The sequence below is a fragment of the Sinohyriopsis cumingii genome, chromosome 15 (assembly GCF_028554795.1).
Source record: "Sinohyriopsis cumingii isolate HCF-2022 chromosome 15, ASM2855479v2, whole genome shotgun sequence".
Lineage (NCBI taxonomy): Eukaryota > Metazoa > Mollusca > Bivalvia > Unionida > Unionidae > Sinohyriopsis > Sinohyriopsis cumingii.
Genome location: NC_142975.1, coordinates 111,957,503 through 111,979,281, shown reverse-complemented (window position 1 = coordinate 111,979,281; position 21,779 = coordinate 111,957,503). Strand labels below are relative to the sequence as shown.

The window sequence follows — 21,779 nt, the reverse complement described above, 5'->3', positions numbered from 1 at the left end:
GGAGTAGTAATAAGATTTTCAAGCTGACCAAAGATAGATGGACATCAAAGGACAGTCATCTGTCAAGGATAACAGACAACAAACCATGCCATAAGCTCTTCTGGTCTATGACCAGTGAAGCTCAACAAAAACTTGAAATGATTTCTTCTCAAAAACCTTTACAAAAAATTTGAACAAATTTGAATGGAAAGCATTTTGAAAGCCTTTTAAAATTATACAAATGATGCAGCTCTGCCATGAATGGCTACCACTACCAAATTTAGTATAAACCTTAAATGATTTCTGAATTCTAAAATAAACTGCTTAATAGAACTGACTAATTTGACAGACAGTGTTCCAACATGAAGGCCTTTCAATCTGATGCAAATGATGCTTATTTAGAATCAAATATTATCATGACAACTAATAAAAGAAATCATTGAATAATTTCTCAAAATGTGCACAACATAATTTAACCAAAATAAACCTTAAATAACTTCTCAAAAACAGTTAATCTGAATATGACCGAATAAGATAGAAAGTAAGCTGGTATCAAGATTTTGTACAAATATCACAAATCTGTTAGCAAATATGGCCACTGTGACTAAAACTATGAACCGTAACATCAACAAAACCATCAAACAACTGTCCACATAACAAACAGAAAGAAATGGAAGAAATTTTAAACCATCCTTTAAACCAGATTTCTTGGCCAACAGCTATGCCATTTGACTAAATGACAGATGCCAGCCCAATGAGTAATCTTAGGTCCAACTATACTTCTTGTTAAGATTCAATATGCAGTAAAGCCTGTTATGAGAGACTGCCACTTCTGCCAACAAAAAAACAGTCTCTCAAAACTGGTGGTCTCTCATAGTAGGTTTGTACATAAAGACCAGTTTCCAAAGTCCAGTTTCAGAACAATTTAAAGAAAAATAACCATAATCAATGTACGTATATTCTATTCTTTATTAATAGTTCTTGCTAAAATGTTGTATGCACTCATCGAAGAACAAAATTATATAGCAATAAAGATATACTTCTATCATTAAACATGAAATCACATTTAAATTTGAAGATCACATATTTTAGCACATGACATCATTTCTGAATTACTTTCTTCTTTTATAACAACCTAAATTTGTTTTGCCAACATTTAAACTGCTTTTCTGCGAGTGGTCTCTTTTTAGTTGGAGGTTAGTCCATTGTTATTAAGGTTCTAGGTGTTAACATTATTAGTGCTGGTAATATCGAATGTAAAGACAGTTTTGACTGGGCTTTGGGAAAATATGAACAATCTAAACATGTGCATTGTATATCTAACAATTCATGAAATAAAAAGAAACAATTATTTCATCCAGAAACAGAACTATTTACTCAGAGACAAAACTAAACAGCTTCAGTCAAAGAAGACATACAGGGATTAACTTGGTAACAAAGCGAAAACCTGGTTGCACCAATTTGAATATATGACAGCTTTGATTGAGATGTAATCACTTAACATCAGGGGAAAAAACAACAAATATCACAAGTCTTGAACACTATCAAATGAATCCCGCAAGTGATTCTCTCTTGCTTGTTTAATAAACAATGACCTTATTCACCCCTGAGTAATATGGATTAACTATAAAGACAAACAATACACGCAACCACTAAGTCAATTTCGGCAATACAATGGCAATTCGTGACATGTACATTAGCCTGGTTTACGGATTAGCATCTATCACTGGTAGCCACAATACCCTTCTTTTTTTCTTAATAATTATTATTATTATTCTTTTAATGTTTATTTTTTATCAGAACAATCATAAAAGTAAGCAGTTGTTTTGACAATTGATTACATATAGGTCAGTGGTGTCTATGTTCTTGTGATCCAGTCGTTCATAGGGATGCTGGGTTCTACTCATTATCTATGATAAGGCCGGGAAGCAGGCTAAGTGTGGGAATAATTAGTTTGGTTCCCTGCTTCATATGCTATCTGCGTAGCTCTCACCTATATGAATAGCAGATAACAACGCAAGGAGCATATGAAGCTGGGAACCAGACTAGAAATAATCTACATGTACTTTAGTCTGGTTCACAACAGAAACTATAAAACCCTATAAACATCCCTACAAACTGTTAAATATCGGTAGACAGCCTATTTGTTAAAAAATTAGAATGGTATGAGCAGTTGTTGTTACTGGGATTAAATAAAGCAGTATCAAAATGCATATTTTGCCAAGACATCACGATTACTGGTCACGTTCAGCAGGTGGTCGCTCACAACAGAGCGTTTATATAATAAAATCAATCCGTGCCTTATGAATGTGATCAGAAATAACAGGTGGTCACTCATAGCAGAGGTCGCTTGTAAAAGTTTTACTGTATTGCTACAAATGGAAACATTGGGAGTCAAATGTGTTCAGATTATTCTAGAGCTGGCATTTATTAGAGCATCACAAAGATTTCCACTATAATTTGCTTGGCAGGGCCTTTAACAGGACATCTTGTGTTGGGAAAAATATTTAGCACAATAGGCATTCAAGGGTCATAACTCCTCCATATCGAGCCATTGAATGCTGGAAATTGAACTTAAAGCTCTTGTCACTATAATGCAGCACACCAAATCTGGTTGAAATCCAACAATCCTTGGTAAAGTATTGCTTCAGAACCCTAAGTCATTCAGAGAATCAATCAGGGACCAAAACACCTCTAAAAGAGATAGTGGAATCTTGGGAAGAAAATTCTTTTCAAGGTTTCATCTATATAAAATTGCACATTAAATTTGCTTGAAATTCAACAATTACTGGCCAAGTAATCTGCAGAAACCAAAGTCAGAGGACAGACAATCCAAGGGCCATAACTTCCATACAGCATGCTGTGGGATGACAGAAATTAAACTAACTGAAGTTATTATCAATATTAACAAGCATGCTGAATTTAGTAGAAAGTAAAAAAAATCAATAAATTTATGCTGCTGAAGTCAAAGCTAGGCGGATGGAAAAATCAAGTGCTATAACTCCTAAACAATGTTGTAGAGTTCTAGAAATTACACTCAATCAAGGCATATATATATATATATATATATATATATATATAGCATGACCCTGCTATAACACGGTAGTTGGGAGCCAAAGAACCCAACCGCGTTATAGGCCAAACCATGTTATAAGCAAACAAGTCAGTTAGCTCAAGAAAATTATGCATGTACCAAAAAAAAAAATGCGGGAAGGGGGTGTAGGTAATAAATGCGGGCGGTAAAATATGTGCTTCATCGGCACAGTTACCATCTTAAATCGATGCAAATTAAATGAGAAATACACCTGTAGTGAAAACAGAGAAGACATATATATAACAGTTTACTTTATTTAGAGAACCACGAATTGGTACATATACCTGAATACTGTTTATATATACATGTCTAATGTATAGCATGAATAGTATCAACACCGTGTACTCACCCGCGAACCTCATCATATATACCAAATCCACAATACAAGTGATTCCATCGAAAATATGCACACACACAGCTTAAAAAATATTCAATAATTTTGTCACAGGTTATATTGGTCTGAATTCAGTGGAAAAATGTAGCACAATCACATAATGAATGACGAAGCACGTTTACTTTTCAGTACGTCCCAAGTCGGTAAAAGTTAGTTTGCGTTTTAAGCCGCCATTGGTAGCATTCGTAAGCATAAACCTTTTCCCTACAAAAAGAAAACTTTCGTGGCACAGTTAACGTGTTTCAGTCACTCTGGAAAATGCAAAAATCCATCAGATTCAATCACTTTCATTTAAGTCTGGTACAGACTTCCTTTGATGAAAAGTTCTTTGTTTTTATTGAAAGATTGTAGTTGGCTTTCTTTGATGAAGGGTGCATGCATTATTGAAGTCACTGCTAAAGGACAGCTTTGGCAAACCAAACAAATGCCCATTTCTTATTGCAGCGGCAACATCAAATAACTGTACTGCATGATTGAGACCGATTTTTTCTCCATTTGCTGAGTACATTTTCATAACAATCGGTGCTTCAAAGGTAATCTGTTTCCTTTGAAATTTCAGCAAACTATTTTATCTGGGTACATTTTTAGAAAGGAATTGGTGGTCGTTTGGACTATTCTAGTTACTGTCTTTCCATGCCTACTGAATAAACCAATAAGTAAGATGTAATTTTTATTTTTTAATTTTTAATTTTTTTTTTACATTTGTGGTAGCAGCATGATGCTGCCTTCCACGCATGCGTCTGAAAATTAACAAAGGGTCAACGGACGATAGAGATGCAGGTGTCCTGGTTTGATGACAGGGATTATTACAGAAAATGTGAGTGTTCTGAAGGATTTAATTCTGAGTGAAAAGAAGAGGAATTTTACTTACCATCCACATACAAATATCAGTCTTTGTAAATATATTAATTACTAGCAAGCGGCTGAAAATCTGTTGATAGATTACAAGATAATACTCGTCCGGTTGATCTCCATTACCATAAATGTCAACAACAAAAAACGGATATTTCACAAAATACAGTACTCATGCTAGTATCATGATAAGCGGATTATAACATAACAATCCACTGTTTAGATGGTTTGTCAATGTGGACAAAGAATTTGTTTATGTAAAAATAGATAAATTTCAGTGCATTTTATATCCAGTTTGCGGCTTCCTTTCATGAGGCCTCTGAATTTCTGCACTCCAAACCAATGGTTGTATATAAAAGTTGAAACAGCCAACATCACCAATAAAAAAATTCACCACATGGTATGTTTTGCCACCAATAAGGAAAACAATCCAAATCTGTGACATTGGCAAAGACCTACGCCATCAAGGAATAAATTTTTTATGCATTATTTTTCGTACTTTTAAGAAGAAAAAACTACTTTTTTGTGTACGCGAAAAATACATACAAAATTTCAGGAGCCTTGCCATGGCTTGTGTTATTCATATGCAGTCTCTTCCCCAAAATGATAATAAAGTTATTATTTTTCTACATTTAAGAAAGAATTTGTTTGTGTACATGTATATGAAATTTCGGGAGCACACCACAACCGCGTTGTATCCGAATTTGTGTTATAACGGAGTGCGCTATAGCGAGGTCACACTGTATATATATATATATATATATATATATATATATATATAATAACTCTTGACCTCTGTCTGCTTGGGTTCAAGTCTCGGATTTGGCTAATGTGGGTATGTGAGAAAGCTTGCCAGTAGCTTCTCGTGGGTTGGTGGTTCTTTCCGGGGTTTTCCCAGGTTCTTCCTCCACCATTAATACTGGCCGCCATGTATAGCCTATTGTGTGCTGAAAAATGGCATTAAACCCTACAACAACAACAACATAACTCTTGTAAATGAGGTCATGGTATGCTGGGAATTGAATTCTTTCAAAATCTCATTATCTTGTTATATATGAATCTGGTTGAAATCCAACAAACCTTGGTAAATTTAAACTGCAGATACCAAAGTCAGGAGAATCACCCATATCATGGCTTACTAGTCTTCTAAATGGTGACACTGACAACTGGAAAGCAAATTCTTTTGAGATCTTATCAATAAAAAGGTGCACACCAAATCTCGTTACAATCCAACACATTTCAGTCAATTTATACTGTAGAAATCAAACTGCTGATGGGCAGACAGACAAACAATATGATTACCATAGAGATGGGCCAACTTTGTCACTGATGACTCTAATTATGGATGACAGCCTCAAAACAATAGGGAATGGATAGAAGGAATTTAAAGAGCAAAAAATGTTTCTGTTTACATACCAAGATGCACATTCCATAAAGTCCCTCTGTGATTACAACACTGTTCTCTTGAACCTATAAAGAAAGAAAAATTCATTTGTACTGTTTACAAAAAAACAATGTCTGAGAGCTAAAATGGTTAAAAATTCAAATCTGATACTGATTTAGATCAGGGTGGTCCAACATCTTCAACACCATGGACCAAATACATAAAGTCTGTGCTCCATACACGATATATATCATATTAATTACACTATAATTACAGAATCAACTGACTTATGAGCACTGGACTCAAAAATAATGAACCACGGGCCCGTAGTAAGACTATTCTGATTTAGATAAAAATTATTTTAGAAAAATCAAATTGTTCACTCACATGTTCTTCATTGGTATATACTGTACTTTATTAATTTTTTTCATGTTAGTTTGTAATGTAAAAAAGTATTCCCTTGCTATGAATAGCACCCTGTTGATCTTGCAGTTCTGTAAATATAAGAGTGAATGAAATAAAAATAAAATTTAATTTATTCCAATATTTTATTTACCATAATTAGTTCAAACCTGATAATCATTTTAAAATATTTTAGAAAAATCAATCATGAAATTCAGGAGCTAACCCTGTCACCAGGAGGAGCCCTAAGTGGCTGAGTGGTTTAAAGCACTCTCCGTTATGGATCACTGCCATCTCACCTCTGTCTGTGTGGGTTCGAGTCTCGGATTCAACCAATGTGCATATGTGAGAAAGCTTGCCAGTAGCTTCTCATGGGTCATGGTTCATTCTGGGGTTTTCCCGGGTTCTTCCTCCACCATTAATACTGGCCGCCATGTAAGTATCGTGTGCTGAAAATGGCGTTAAACCCCAACAACAACTGTCACCAGGAGGCAGTAAGGTCATAACCAAGGAATGCCCATGATTTCTGACTGGGTGCAATTGGACAGTTAAGGAAAACGCATTTCAATTTTGGTGCTCACATTATATAGAAAAAAATCGAGATCCATAATTTCTGATACAAGGTGCTTGCATTATTTCAAAAACTGCAACTTATGTCCTGATTAGTTGAACTGTGCATTCTTTGTTGATTTGCATGACACATGGAAATCTATGAATGACAGTAAACAAATGATTTCAATGTGTCACACCTCTCATGAGTTACTGGTTTGGAATTAATTACATGACTATTTGATGTGCCTTGGATAAATATGCAATCAAACATAACACTCTTTTCAAAAGTACCTCAAGGATGGCCATCACTCTAATACAACCAGCACATTAGTGTAAAAAATGTCAAACTTACCGCTCGCATGCAGTCAAATAATGGTTACATGGACTGCTCTAGTGATCTAAGTGGTTAGAGCATCTGCCTCAGATGCAGGTGGTCATGGGTACAAATCCCGACCATGTCATATAAAAGACTTATAAAAATGGTACTACAGTTGCCTGACTTGGTGCACAGCATTAAGAGGTTAGATTTAGAACTGGTCGGCCTGGTGTCAGGATAATGTAACTGGGTGGAACGTGACAGAATACCGATATGACTACAACTGTTAATGCTACACTAAAAATCTTGAAAGGATACCAGACAAAAAAAGACATGTGACATTCTCACTTCTTTTGTAAAACACTGCAGCTCACGTAATAACTAAAACTAGTGAATGAAGGAATAAGTGGTTGCAAAAAGTGCAAATGTTATTTGACATTTTGAGTTAAGAATTATAAGTGAAAGCAGTTTGACAAAATGAAAAGGAGAGGAGTCTTTGGGTCACTACCAAGAAATTTGATATCAGAAAGATTCAAAAGAACATTGTCAATATACACACAACTGCAGAGAGTGGGAAAAAATAATCAATGGGCTGAGATAGTAAAAGTGAGTTTGTGGCAAGATTTTACTGACAAGGTGGTTTTGCACCATTATTGATCAATTGTCATAATTATTTCGAATAATGTGGATATAAGTTTTATCACTTTAAGTCCATAACCTTATGATATTCCTGTTTGTAGTTATTACTCACATCTGTCTGACCCCACTCTAGAATGGACACTACTCTTATAAGGCCACTTTCCTGCTGCATGGACACAATAATATTTATAAGACCCGTTTGATCAACTGAATTGAGTTGACCTGACATAAGACCAAGGCCACTAGCTCTTATGCAGGTGGGATTTGCATGCATTTTAACTTTTCTTTTATTCCGCCTCTTTTGTTTGATACAAAAAAAATGTAATTAACATGATAATACAACTCAGGTGAGCTTTTAATTCAGTGCAACAATACAAAAAATACTTCCGCAAGTCATATATCAAGACAGTCAACACTTTATTAAGATCTCAGAGAAATGCTCATGGACATAGCTGCATCCAGTAGGTGTTAGGGACATTTTCACTGATTGAATATTGCTACTTACAGTGTACTAAGAATGTTGTTTGGAAAGAAAATTTAACATATGACTTCTTATTAAAAGCTAAGAATTTCAAAATCTGGATTCAAATTTCCAGGTCCTATGTACCGTTTTCAATGCTATAACAAGCAATATCTCAAGGTAACAGTTGGCAATTTTGATAGCAATTTTCATCAAGTTCAATAAATAGTGGCCAATTTTTTTAATTTTCAAGTGTACAAAAAATAGAATCAACAAATGACCCCACATTATAAGTGGGTTTGCGGGTTATCAAGGGAGTGGTGAATCAAGTTTCGGAGGTCACACTACCAGGCAAAGTAGGCGACAAAGTTGCCTGTAAAATGTAAACTTTGCTTTCTTCTGTTAGGAAAGCAAAAACTACTTCACCCTCTGATATTTCAGACATAAAATGACTGGCTATAGCTAATGACTTCTGAGATGCCTCCTCACTGTAGCCAGGAAGTTCTGGCAGTGTTGTAATCCATGGCGAAATGTATTTATGAGGTGTTAATACCAATTAGCTTATGCCAACAAACAAATTCTTGCACATTCACAGGCGTGTTTTAATAGCTAACTGACCATTAGCCCTTTTTGGAGCAAGATATCACTGCTTGACTTCCTGAAGTTGGCCTACTGTACTATGATGAAAATATACCAAATACTGTTTGAAATTTAAACATCAATATGTAAATAATAATTTGTTTTTAAAAAAATATAAACGGTGAAAAGCGTTTTCTTATTTATTCCATTTTTAAAAAATAGAGATTTTAATGGCCATATTTGCCTATTTTGTTTATAAAATCAGTTTGAAACTTAAGTGAACCTGTAATGGTGGACATCGCTGTGTCTATGATATACCACTTCATTAGACTGTCTGTACTCGTAAATAATTGGGCAAAGAGATTCAGGAAAATATATAATTTAATGAAAACAAAGTTTAACTATTATGTGATAGAAGATTTAGCCTAAATATTTGATAATGTAGGTCAGAAACATGGGACAATACTATGGTGTGGAATTCAAAAAAATGCTGTATGGTCAAGGTTGTTTTCTCACATACCATCTTCATTTTCAAGAAAATACTAAAAATATATAAATTAGTGAAGCAAATGCTATTTACCAATGCATACTGTTACTACCAGCAGATAGACAAATAATAAAACCATACATATGCAGTCCTATTAATGAATTTTTGTAACTAAGTGAGTAGTTATATTACGAAAATCCCTCTTTCTTAAAAATAGATGAACACATATGGTGCAATATGTTGTCCTGTATGTGTTCGGTTGGAGAAAAAAGGAACCAGTTTAGTTATATATCAACTTTAATGCTTCAGTGTGTTGCCTATGAACAGTTACAGTAATGTTTTATCGGGAACAATGAAATCAGAATGAAGAGTATGGTCTGAAGTCACTTGTGAATCTATTCCTATGTACATGTATTAGGGGTTGTTTCAAAGTATGCTAGAAATCTTTCTGACTGCAATTTTGAACAAAGCTTTTAGAAAATAAAATAAAATAAGTAAGTGGTAGTTTATTAAGCATTAACTTGCAATTACATCAGTTACAATTAATTACATTGTATAGTTTCTGCTGTGCTTTCTTTTAGTCATATGGCCAAAATACAATGCATTTACCTCAATCCAAACACACATATAAGACTACAAGTATGAATAGAATGGGTATGAATATAGTAATTTTTATGCACATACAAAATGTGTTGATAATAAACATATAACATAAATTTTTCAACTTGAAAATAAGGTATTGCTTAAAACTGTGTAAATGCATGCTGAGAAATAGAGGACATACATAAAATTAGAAAAAATAAGAAAAACAGCAATATATATATATATATATATATATATATATATATGACACGTTTCTTGCTTTGGTCTCACTTCTCCCTGTTCTATCCAAAAGGAGAAGTCACTTCTCCCTAAAATTCCAGTCTAGCTTGACCCCTGAAGTTTCATAGTGATCCACCCAAAAATGCCAGACTTGCTGCATTCATAAGATTTTGTAATACTCTGCATTCAGCTGCAGAATGAAAACTGCAACAACTGTTAACAGGCAATATCTGTAACAAAAATAGCTGGAGCAAAGTGATTTGTAGACATGTGCATTGTCTGATAATCACAATGCTTACCAAGTTATACGGTGATCCAATAAAAAATGTTAGATTAGCTGCATTCACAATATTTGGCCATACATTTCATTTCATCTGCAAGTCAAAAATGGCAATAACTAGTAATGCTCAGTGATGTGATGATATGCTCAGCACAAGGTGATGATATGCACAGCACAAGGTGATAACCACATTACCAAATTTCATGACAATCCATTAAACTTGGGGGACTAAATGCATTGACAGAAAGACAGAATGATATGGAATTCCAATGAACACTGAAAAAAAATGCAATTAAAAAAAAAAAAATGTCCTTCTTACACTTCTAGAAAACTTTCCAAAATTTTTCAGATTCTCCATTCGTCTGTTAAGAAATTCCCATGTGTTTTGGAAATCCTCTGACTTGTCTTGAAGCATATAGATTTCTGTACTTTTATATACACCTGCTAGACAGGCTCGCTTTGTGTACCAGTTAAACTGAAAGGAGAGCATGAAAGAAGCTTATTTAATCCCACATGTCCAAAAACATTCCAAATGAATTGGAACTTGTCTATAGTATGTGATCTTTATACAGTTAGATGCATTTCCTAAACAAAAGAATATTATCAAGTACAACTTTTTAAGCAGAAGGACAATTTTTGTCTTATCAGCAATGTTACCCACCAGTCTTACTAATGTTTCAAAACTAATGTCACCAGTTTTCAAACAAAAATAAAATTATTACAATTATGGGTGAAATGATACACATGTGCTGCATACCAATAAAATTTACAATACACGGCCAATGATAATAGTACAATAAATTATTGATACACATATTGGCTTGCTAGATGGTCTTTTCATCTTTAGAAGGTCTGTCCATGGTAGGTGGTGCAAGTGTTGACATATTGTATGTATTTCTGCTTAAATGCTATTCTCATCCATGACAATATAGCAAAAATACTTTCAAACAGACTACCTGACAGTGATTTTAATTCAACCTTTTAGGTCATTTCAGGCTTGATCATATGCATGACTCATCTAGACCTCATGCCCTTTGTTTTGCACTGCAATGCTTTAAAACAAACTTATTACCAATTTCATGTCTTTACTTGAACTTGGAAGACATTAAGGTGTTATCTTCAAAACAGAAGAAATGGTGCAACCTCCTCGTGTGAGGAAAATCTCATCCAGAATAAGTCAGTGTGTGCGAGTAAGGATGAATACCAACAAAATCCATCACACTGTACTTCCTGCAGATGCAAAACAACTGCTATAGACACAGACACTAACTTTTGTTAATGAAGAAGGAAAACTATTGACAACACCAACTTACCATGTAAAAATTTACGCAAGGTGACAAACTCGTGCAGTTTGAAATCTATCCCCTCTACAATTCCGTGTTCATTTTATTCATGTCAGCATGTTCAAGCATTGAATAAACATCTCAGCATAAAAAGAAACATTCCAAATTTGCTCCCCATGAATATGATTAGTGTACTTTACATATCAATGAACAACCACTTTTGCATGACATTTCTCTGTTGCTTTGCCAATACTTTGTGTGTGCCACACATGGAATAAGCTATAATAGGTTCTGATTGGTGGTTATTGTTAACCCATGACTGGAACAAATGATAACCACAATCAGAATTCAATGTAACAAACTTCACTACATGACACACTTAAGCGTAATCACCAAATTAGACCCAAGTAGACAATATACAAATAAACAGAGTAATTTTGCATAAAAGTGGTTATTAAATGATGAGTAGAGAACTTCATTTTACATGGGGGAGATACATTGTGACATACAGTCCAAGGATAGTATATTGTTTATGCATTGATGCTGTTGAGAAAAAAAAATTCACTCAATGCTGCTGATTGACCTAGGAAGCTAGCCTGTTGTGTTGCAGGTTTAGGTTGTACCAGGTCAAAAGATGCCCTTTGAAATGAAAGGCCTTTGAGGTAAAAGGTATGAAAAGGCTACTACTGAACTCCATTCCATGGATTGTATAATGTAAGTCAGAAAGCAGTTGTGTTTCAATGCTATGTTAGTGGTGACTGTCCTAATCAGCCAATATACGTAAGGATCTACTGAGATGGAGAGATTTTAAAATGTCAAAATTGGAGCTGAAAGGCAAAATGTTTAAGTCAACATGTAATGCAATCCACCTACCAAACGGCTTCCAATTATATGTTAGGACTTGAGAGTTATTATAAGAAACATGAATGGATGGACAGAAAAGGTGAGTCTCAATGTGTGGCCCTAATAAGGCATACCTCTTTTCTGAAGCCCAGTGTTGAACTTTTGGAACAGTATTATCTTCATTAGCAATAATAAATGGCAAACCTGAAGTATTACTTACATCTGTTGACTGATCACCAGCATAGTGCCAGATGTCATCCACTAAAGCAGCAAGGTTGGACAAAGCCTCTGGGGCATTCTGTGGGAGAGCCTGAATAGCCATAGCCTGAAAAGTAGTGAAAAGTGTCACACAAAGTTCATCATCATGAAAATGTCACGTCATAAATGCACTGTCTAAGCATAAATAATAATAATAATAATAATAATAATGAGGACTTTGTATAGCACCTTGTTGTTGTTGAGTTTAATTATAGTAGCGTTCGCACAATTGTGCATGTGCCACTTTTTTCTGACAGCACCGCAGCCTGCTAGTTGTTCCTGGGGAAGGGGATGGTGCCACCTCCCCCAGGCTTTTATGGATTCAAGGAACCCTGATAGTTTGGCCTCAATCTGTGGGTCCATAAAGGTCCCTACAGTTGAATGGTTGGCTGTCATTAGTGGGAAGGAGAGCTCGGGAACGGTCCTGCTTGCTTTACATCGCTGGTTTCTTGTTGCATTTGCCTTTTTGTTTTTTTTCGAGATTTTTTTTTTTTTTCTTCTTCAAAATGTTCTAAAAGGAGGGAGGATGTTCTATGCTGTTTATAGAGGTTCTTAGTAGATATCATGTATGAAGAGAGATTTTCAAGGTTATTATGGTATTACTAGTCGAGGTGTTTAGGGTGTGTTTCCTACGTTATGTTATTTATAAGTTTTTAGATATTACCTCTTTAAGTTATTTATTAATTGATGTTTTTAGAGATTGAATGTTATTTATACTTTATTTAGCAAGAGACCGGAGTCCTAGCCGATTACATGGTTCGTTAAAGACATCTAGGACAGGAATCCTAGCTGATTACTCGGTTCGTTAAGGACATCTAGGACATCCGATTTTGCGGTTTCCTTAGTTTTTTATAGGTGCTTCGTAAGTGAATTATTTATTAATACTTTTTTAAAATTGAATGATATGTTATGGTTTTTTATGTGGTGGCTTCTACATTTATTTAGCTAGTTACTGGGTCTTTTGGTTTTGTGGGGATAGTAATTATATTTTGTTCCTAAGTCCTGCTGAGTCTATGAATTGATTTATATTTTTATATGCTGATTGTTTGTCCATAAGTAACTCTGGGTACGTGTGTGGTAATCCAATCTCTTTTTGGTTTTTGACAAATATTTTCCGAGCGGGTTGATATTTTGGGCATATATTGAATACGTGGTGTAGATCTTCGGTGGTGTGGCAGTTAAAGCAGTTAATGGTTGCTGGTTTGGGTCCTATAAACCTTCCAAAACTGCTTGCTAGTTTAGTTTTTCCAGTTATTATCCTGTTTATGGTTTTCTGTTCTAAATAGGTACCCTTAGGTAGCTGTATGTTCCTATCTACGTGTTTTTGGGTTTCATGGTGATTTTTCCCTTTTGTGGAGGAGTTCCAAAATCTTGCCATGTTTGGTCTATATATGTTTGTGTGAAGCTTATTGCTTCTGTAGAGCTATAGTTAAGCTTGATAGAGTATTGATCTCCTAGTTTGGTTTTTGCAACTTTGTCTGCTGTTTCGTTGCCAGAGATTCCAATGTGTGACGGTATCCACATGAGCTCGACTAATTGATGTGCTGTGGTGACATCGTCGATTAATTGGCATGCTCTGTCGAGGAATTGTTCCTTAGAGTGTGTGTTGCGATTTTGGATCGATTTGATAACGCTTAGGGAATTGCTTATAATGACTGCTTTAGGTATTTGGTTGTCTTTGATCCATTGTAGTGATTCAAGTATAGCCCAGAATTCAGTGGTGTAAATGGAGCAATAGTCAGGTAATCTGGATCCCGTTTGTATATTGAATTCAGGGATGACTATTGCTGCTGCTGTTCTTGGTGGGTTGTTTGTTTTTGATCCATCGGTATATATTTTAACATAGTCCGGGTATTTTTGGTTGATTTCGTTTACCAGTACAGGTTTTAGTAAGTTTTCTTGTCCTTCTTTATTGCCTAATTTGGTAGCGTCAATGTTAATCCTTGATGGTTTTTGTAACCATGGTGATTTGTTCTGGTCTGTATTGTTTGTTACCTGTTTTTTTAGTAGAGGTATCTTTTCTCTTAGTTCAAGGATTACTTTGCCACTTGGTGTGATAGGTATGATTTTGGGTTTGAAGACAACTTTACACTTATTTATAGCTATTTTGGTGGGATGGTTGTCTGGGTGGGTATCTAATCGAATGGAGTATCGTACCTAACCTTTAGAAGTTCTACTGCTTTACAACATTAGACAACACCTATAACATAAACAAAAACCAAAAAAACAACATATATAATGATATTATTACAGAAAACAAACACCATGAAATTAGAAAACATAAAAACATGCTTTAAGGTAGAGAACATTATTAGGTATTTAAGTTTGTTCTTGCAGTCGAAATAAGTGAGTTCTAAGAGCACTCTTGAATGGGATCACTGTGTCTTTGTGTCTAAGTTCAGTGGGAAATTCATTCCACATTGCTTGGCCCTGGTATGTAAAAAAGTGTTGTCCATATGACTTTGTTTTCATAGTGGGAATAATGAGTATACGATGGTCAGAAGAGAAGTGTAAATATCTTGCTGGTGTGTACATATGGGTAAGGTCAGATAGGTATGTTGGACTGGAGTCCATCAGAGAAAAGTAGCACAGAGAACAAATTTTATGTTTGATTCTGGATCGAATGGATAGCCAGTGTAGGGTACAGAGCAGCGGGGAGGTGTGATCTGATCGTGGTACTCTAAGTATGATCTGAGCAGCTGTGTTTTGAACTTTTTGAAGTTTCTGAAGTAGATATTGAGATGAACCAGACAGAATTGAATTACAATAGTCCAGTCTTGAAAGTACTAGTGATATTTATTGTTTGAGGTAAAGGATGTGAATGAGAAAGTCTTTGTGTTGTGATCAGAATGGCCTCAGTTTTATCATCATTCATCTGCAGCTTGTTACATGTCATCCATGACTTCACATCAGAAATGCACCTCTCTACACCTTGGAGGGTAGCATCAACTTCAGTTGGGTGGCTAGATTTGTATATTTGGGTGTCATCAGCGTACAATTGGTGAGACACTGGATGATGATCTCTGACACTTGAGAGCGACTGAGTGTACACAATGAAGAGAACAGGTCCAAGAACAGACCCCTGTAGAACACCACAACACAGATCAACTGGGCTGGAGTGTATTCCATTTGCAGATACAATTTGTGTCCTGTTGACCAAGTAGGACTTGAACCACAGTAAGGCTGTATCATGAATGCCAAATACAAGCTGGAGACGGTGAAGTAATATATCATGGTATATTGTGTCAAATGCTGCAGAAAAATCAAGGAGGGTGAGGTCTGTAATCTTTCAGCTATCCAACGCAGAGAGAATGTCATTAACTACTTTTAGAAGAGTAGTTTCAGTACTGTGGCAAGGGCGAGTGTTGGTTTCTTCAGCAGAGGCTTTACAATGGCAGTTTTCAAAAATGATGGGAATTCCCTGGATGAGAGAGAGGTATTAATAACATCAGTTAGTGAAAGCAATGCTGGATCTAAGCACTCAAGCAGCAGTGATGTTAGAATTAGATCAAGTTCACATGATTTTGGTGCACTCTTCATCACGATTGTATGTATTAAATCCATAGAGACAGGTTCAAATTCTGCTAATGGTTGCTGCTGAAATAAAGATCATTATTAATAAGGATATCTTTTTAGATATTTTAAATAAGAGATGATTGATTGATGAATGCATGAATTTTATTTATGTCCTCATTAATTAGTGAAATAAATGATCTTAACAGCTAGAATAAAAACATCATGATTTACTTCATCATCTTGGACATCATATTATCAGCTGGACACTACCTTAATGATGGAGTGGCTAAATACTGCATCACAAGAGGCAATGCAACAAGCAAAGTCGCACATAAATGACAATAAATAACACAAAATTTTATTATAAAGCATCCAAACTGGTGTTTGTCACATTTATGAAATTTGACTAACATACATATGCTGCTAGCAACTCATGGACTTCAATATTATTAGACTTTTTCAAATTACATATCACATAAACTAGAAATAAGTTCATGTTTCATGGATGCCCCATCATAGTGCCTGAAATGACCTAAATACAAAATGTAACCATTGTTTGATAGATGATTATGGCCCTACTTGTGTCATGGTCAGGTATAACTTGAGGTCCGAATCCTCCAAATGGAGCTCATGATCCAAGCATTACTGTAAAACATGTGACTTTGACAGCAAAGGTCAAATGGTCGAATGAGCATGCTGTAGAAAAACTGTTCTTGAACCCAAGGTCAAAATGGCAAAAATATATCATGGAATTAATTATTTTAGGTTAATAATGATTCATTCCAAGTTTATAGAAAATCTACAAATGGGTCTGGAAATAAAAGCAATAATTCTTTTTTTTGGCAAGACCTGAATGCAAATGTTCTATAACTCCAAACTCCAAGGTCATAGGAGAGCTGAAGAATGAACTGTCTTAGCTTCAAATGACTCATTCCAAGTATGATAAGTGTTTAACAAGAGGTTTATGAAATATAAACAAATGAAACAACTTTAACCAAAATCTTCTGGGAAAATTTTACACAATTATGACCTGATGAAAAGATCAAATGGGCAACTAAGCATGTTGTAGGATGAGCTATTTTAGCCTCATAATAATTCTTGTCATGGAGAATCTATCAAGGGGTTTAAGAAATATATGCAAATGAAAACCTGATACCAAAACCTTAGACAACTGCTGGCGCAAATAAAATATAAAATGTGGAAAACTGACTCTCACTTCCAACTGACGTGGTCTTGGTAAAAATGGTATATAAAAGATTCTCTATCCATTTTCACAACATTCTCACACGTAATCTGTATACTGTTTGAAACTGAAATAACCTATTTGGAGTCTGAAAGATATAACAATAATATTATTATTATCAATATAAGAATTGGTCTTCATCAATGAATAACATTATATCCAATCTAGGATCATTACCCAGTGCTCCATTTAAAACTTGTCTATCAGATAGCCATGCAATGCATCAATCCTAGCAACCATCTCATTTTAAATGTCTTTGTCCAGTAAATAGTCCTAATCAAGAATGAAGTAATGAAAAAACTAAAATACCATACAAACACAGATGTGTTTAATGTTGAGCTTAGATATAATATGAGAATAAATCGTTGGTTTGGATTATTCATTTGAATTACAAAGTGCTTTTCACTCCGACTAAAATATTATTCTGGGACTATTGTGAATTTATTCAAAGGAGATGTGGACAATGCCATTATGATATATCAAGACTGCCAGCACATCAGCCCATTCGAGGACCAGTAATTCATTTAGACATCCGATTATTTTGGAATTGTGTAAAACCTTTTTGGACTATTTTGGATTCAATTCATAAGACTGTAAGTTTTCATTTTATAACTTAGAATTAAATTACATGTTAAGTTTACCAAACTTGTTGGTTTTGCTCCTTTCTGTTACTTAGTTTAACCGATTCGGCCCCGATCCCGTCTGTAGGCGTGATGAGGCTGTACCCTACTTCAAAGCCTGCAGCATCAAGGCCATTTAAGATAGACCAACGTGGATGGTATTAAAAAAAAGCAGACAGATATAGCTCTAAAATGATATCAAATAATCTGGAAGTTCTAGTTGCACTACAAAATACAGTTAGAAAAAGCTCATTTTTTGGACCCGTTTTTTTTCCACCCAAAATTCGCTCGAGATCGGAATGCGATTTTGTGTCCGGATTTTAGACCTTTTGGCCTCAGATCTAAGGCATATCTATCTTAACTGCACACAGACAGGTGAACCTTTGCAAAAACTAGGATAAGGTGGGCATTTGGAATAAATTGCGGTCTCCATACGAAAATGATGGGTCTATTAAGCATAAAAAAAAAAAAAGAACTCCAACTTTTACCCTTCTGCTCATGCGCAAGCAAAATAACCAATGGAAATTGATGTTTCTAATACAACTAGGCATTATTCTCATGGATAATCCATTGAAAACTGCTGTATTACGATGTATTCAGAAATAGCACCCCAAATCTCGTTCCTACGCACATTTCAGGCAAAAACGACAAAAATCTCTGGGGCCGAATGAATTAAGAATACAGAATTGTAACACAATACTGTACATAACTATGGAAACAATCAAAAAAAGCACAATAAGCACAATTATCTGAGTTACTGGATGACATGGAATTTACCTGGATGACTGCTCTAGTCAAAAAAAGCTATCCTACTTTTTAGAGTAGTCATTTCTGAAAAAAGTTATAGACTTCTTCAGAAAGTACTATCAAGTATGTTTGGTCTGTTTTTGGACAATGGATGCATACTAACACAAACTAACCTGCTTCCATATGTCCATATAAAGTATGTTTGGTCTGTTTTTGGACAATGGATGCATATTAACACAAACTAACCTGCTTCCATATGTCCATATAAAGTATGTTTCGTCTGATTTTGGACACTGGATGCATATTAACACAAACTAACCTGTTGCCATTTGTCCATATAAAGTATGTTTCATCTGATTTTGGACACTGGATGCATATTAACACAAACTAACCTGTTGCCATATGTCTATGTAATGTATGTTCATCCTCAACCTCTGTTCAACTGCACCTTGAATTAATCCACTTATGCTTGGCATACTGCAACAAGTAACAAGTCATTTCAAATGTAAAATTAAATGGCCATTTTCTTAATCATAAATAAAATTGTCAAATAACTTCTGAATAGAAAAGAATGTCACTGTAGACCAGTTTCTGGGAAAGCTTACATAACATTTTGAAGTTCACCTCCACATATTATTACCTCATGAGCAATCCATTTGGTATTAGGGCCTGGATAATACAGTGGTAACACACTCACTTTGCATCTTTACATTCATGGGTTTTACCATATTTGGCACATGCAAGGATAAGATCTGCCTATTTATGCTCATTGTTATCTCTGGGTTCTCCTGTTTCCCCTATTTCAAATGCTACCGAAGTTAAATATCTGACTCATAAACAGTATGGTAATAATTTAGCAATAATTACTTATGAAGAGGGCAATATTATAATACTGAGGCAATAATTACTTAAAAAGAGGGCAATATCATAATATTGTAGCAATAATTACTTATGAAGAGGGCAATATAATAATATTTTAGCAATAATTACTTATGAAGAGGGCAATATCATACTATTTTAGCAATAGTTATTTAAAAAGAGGGCAATATCATATTGTAGCAATAATTATTTATGAAGAGGGCAATTTCATAATATCATTGCAACAATTATTCATGAAGAGGGCAATATCATAATATTGTAGCAATAATTATGAAGAGGGCAATATCATCATACTGTAGCAATGATTACTTATGAAGAGGGCAATATCATAATATTTTAGCAATAGTTACTTAAATAGAGGGCAATATCATAATACTTTAGCAATAATTACTTATGAAGAGGGCAATATAATATTTTAGCTATAACTAGTTATAAAGAGGGCAATATCATAATATTTTAGCTATAATTACTTATGAAGAGGGCAATATCACAATATTTTAGCTATAATTACTTATGAAGAGGGCAATATAATAACAATATTCAAGCTATAACTACTTATGAAGTGGGTACATAATGTGATGTGATGTCATCTGCTGATATGGACCACTCTATATCTGATATGGAAAGGTCACTACATTCTTCATAAACACAAGAAATTTTGCAACAAATAATGTGTGTGACATGATGTCATCTACTGAAATGAATAAGTCTGTATCTGGCAATCATTGTCATAAAATTCGACAAGAAGAGCATTACAGTAGTATAAAAGAGCATGTATAGTAGTATAAAACAGCATGTACAGTAGTATAGTTAATATCATGTGATCAATTTTCATCCAATAGGAACAAACTTTACATTTGTTATCTGCAATAAGTTATTAGAACCGTTTGTAAAACTGACACAAAATAAAAAGTTTACATTTTTATTCTTTTACAAGGAAGCTAACTTTAGTTACAAACTATTATAACTTTAATTACTAACAATTATAACTTGAATGTTTTATTCCATCTGTCTTGAAAGCAGATTAAATAACTTGTACCTAAAAAAATATGAAATTTGAAAGTTTGTGCACACATATGTATAACTTTCTTCATTAAAATGACTGCATTTAAAGTAATCTGCAAATAGGAAGAAAAGATATGTGCATTTCTTGTGCAGTAGTGTATATGTTGCTCTGAATTCGAGCAATGAAGAGAGTCCTAAATAGCCCATCTCAATTATTACTCATTAAAACTAAAGAAATTTTTCACTGATTTAAATCAAATCCTAATGCTACATTGTTTCATGATGCAAGGATCTAAAAATTACAGTAACTGTAGACAATCCAAGGTTATATCCAAAAAATAAGTCAGCCAAAGTGAATTGATTTCACCTGCTCTATTGGATGAAATCTGAAGAGATAAACGAACCACCAAAACAGTGTAATAAACACTGGTTGAAAATTCTAAGAATACTAATTACTTCTAATGTTATTCAAATTTGACTTTCAATACAAATGTGCCTAATCCTCACAACATAGCCTGACATAGCTCCATGTTTAATCAACTTGAGACAGTTTTCTTCAGCTGATGAAATATTTTATCAAAATAACTACATCAAAGCTCGGCAAATCAAACTGGTATACCCCCAGTAACATATTTCACCCATCACAAGACCAGGGGGCTAGCCTATCAAATTGTCAAAAAGTAGAAGATGGGCTTATTATCTCAAAAAGGTAACTATAGTATGTTACGTTTAGGCTCTTAATAAACGCAACAAGAAAAGAGTGAAAACAAGAAGCTTTGTAAAATTTTACAAATAATTTCTGTAGAAAAACAAGGTAAAAATGAGGAAAAAAACTTATGGTCTTAAGAATCAAATCCAAAAATAATCCAAGAATTAAAAATCACAAGTCCTAGTAATAAAATGTTCTAATGAATTTGAGTTTGAGTCCCAACAAAAATTTAAAATGGAAGGCAATGATGTATACTGTAGTCAGTATAGCACTGAAGTGTCAACAGTTCTTGTTGAAAAAACAAATAATAAAATTCCAGTGTTTGAATTCTGAATAAAATTTCAATAAATGTCTTTGTCCTATAATTCTGTACGAGCACTTTAATATTCCCAGTGAAAAGAATTGATCTCTTACAATCCAACTCCACCTGGTCGCA

General features: G+C 34.5%; 2 protein-coding genes across 3 annotated transcripts in view; one reads left to right on the top strand and one right to left on the bottom strand.

Annotated features, from left to right (window-relative positions):
- Positions 1-21,779, bottom strand: part of LOC149782494 (ubiquinone biosynthesis protein COQ9, mitochondrial-like) — a 69,291-nt gene that overhangs the window by 2,178 nt on the left and 45,334 nt on the right. Inside the window, exons 5-8 of the mRNA XM_089933917.1 lie at positions 19,143-19,227; positions 12,587-12,691; positions 10,560-10,715; positions 5,736-5,789 (exon numbers count right to left, since the gene is read on the bottom strand). Of these exons, the coding sequence (XP_089790043.1) occupies positions 5,736-5,789; positions 10,560-10,715; positions 12,587-12,691; positions 19,143-19,227 (400 nt within the window). The remainder of the gene's footprint in view (positions 1-5,735; positions 5,790-10,559; positions 10,716-12,586; positions 12,692-19,142; positions 19,228-21,779) is intronic.
- The window catches only part of LOC149782496 (uncharacterized), a 110,333-nt gene that overhangs the window by 43,390 nt on the left and 45,164 nt on the right, over positions 1-21,779 (top strand). The gene's annotated exons all lie outside the window — the stretch shown is intronic.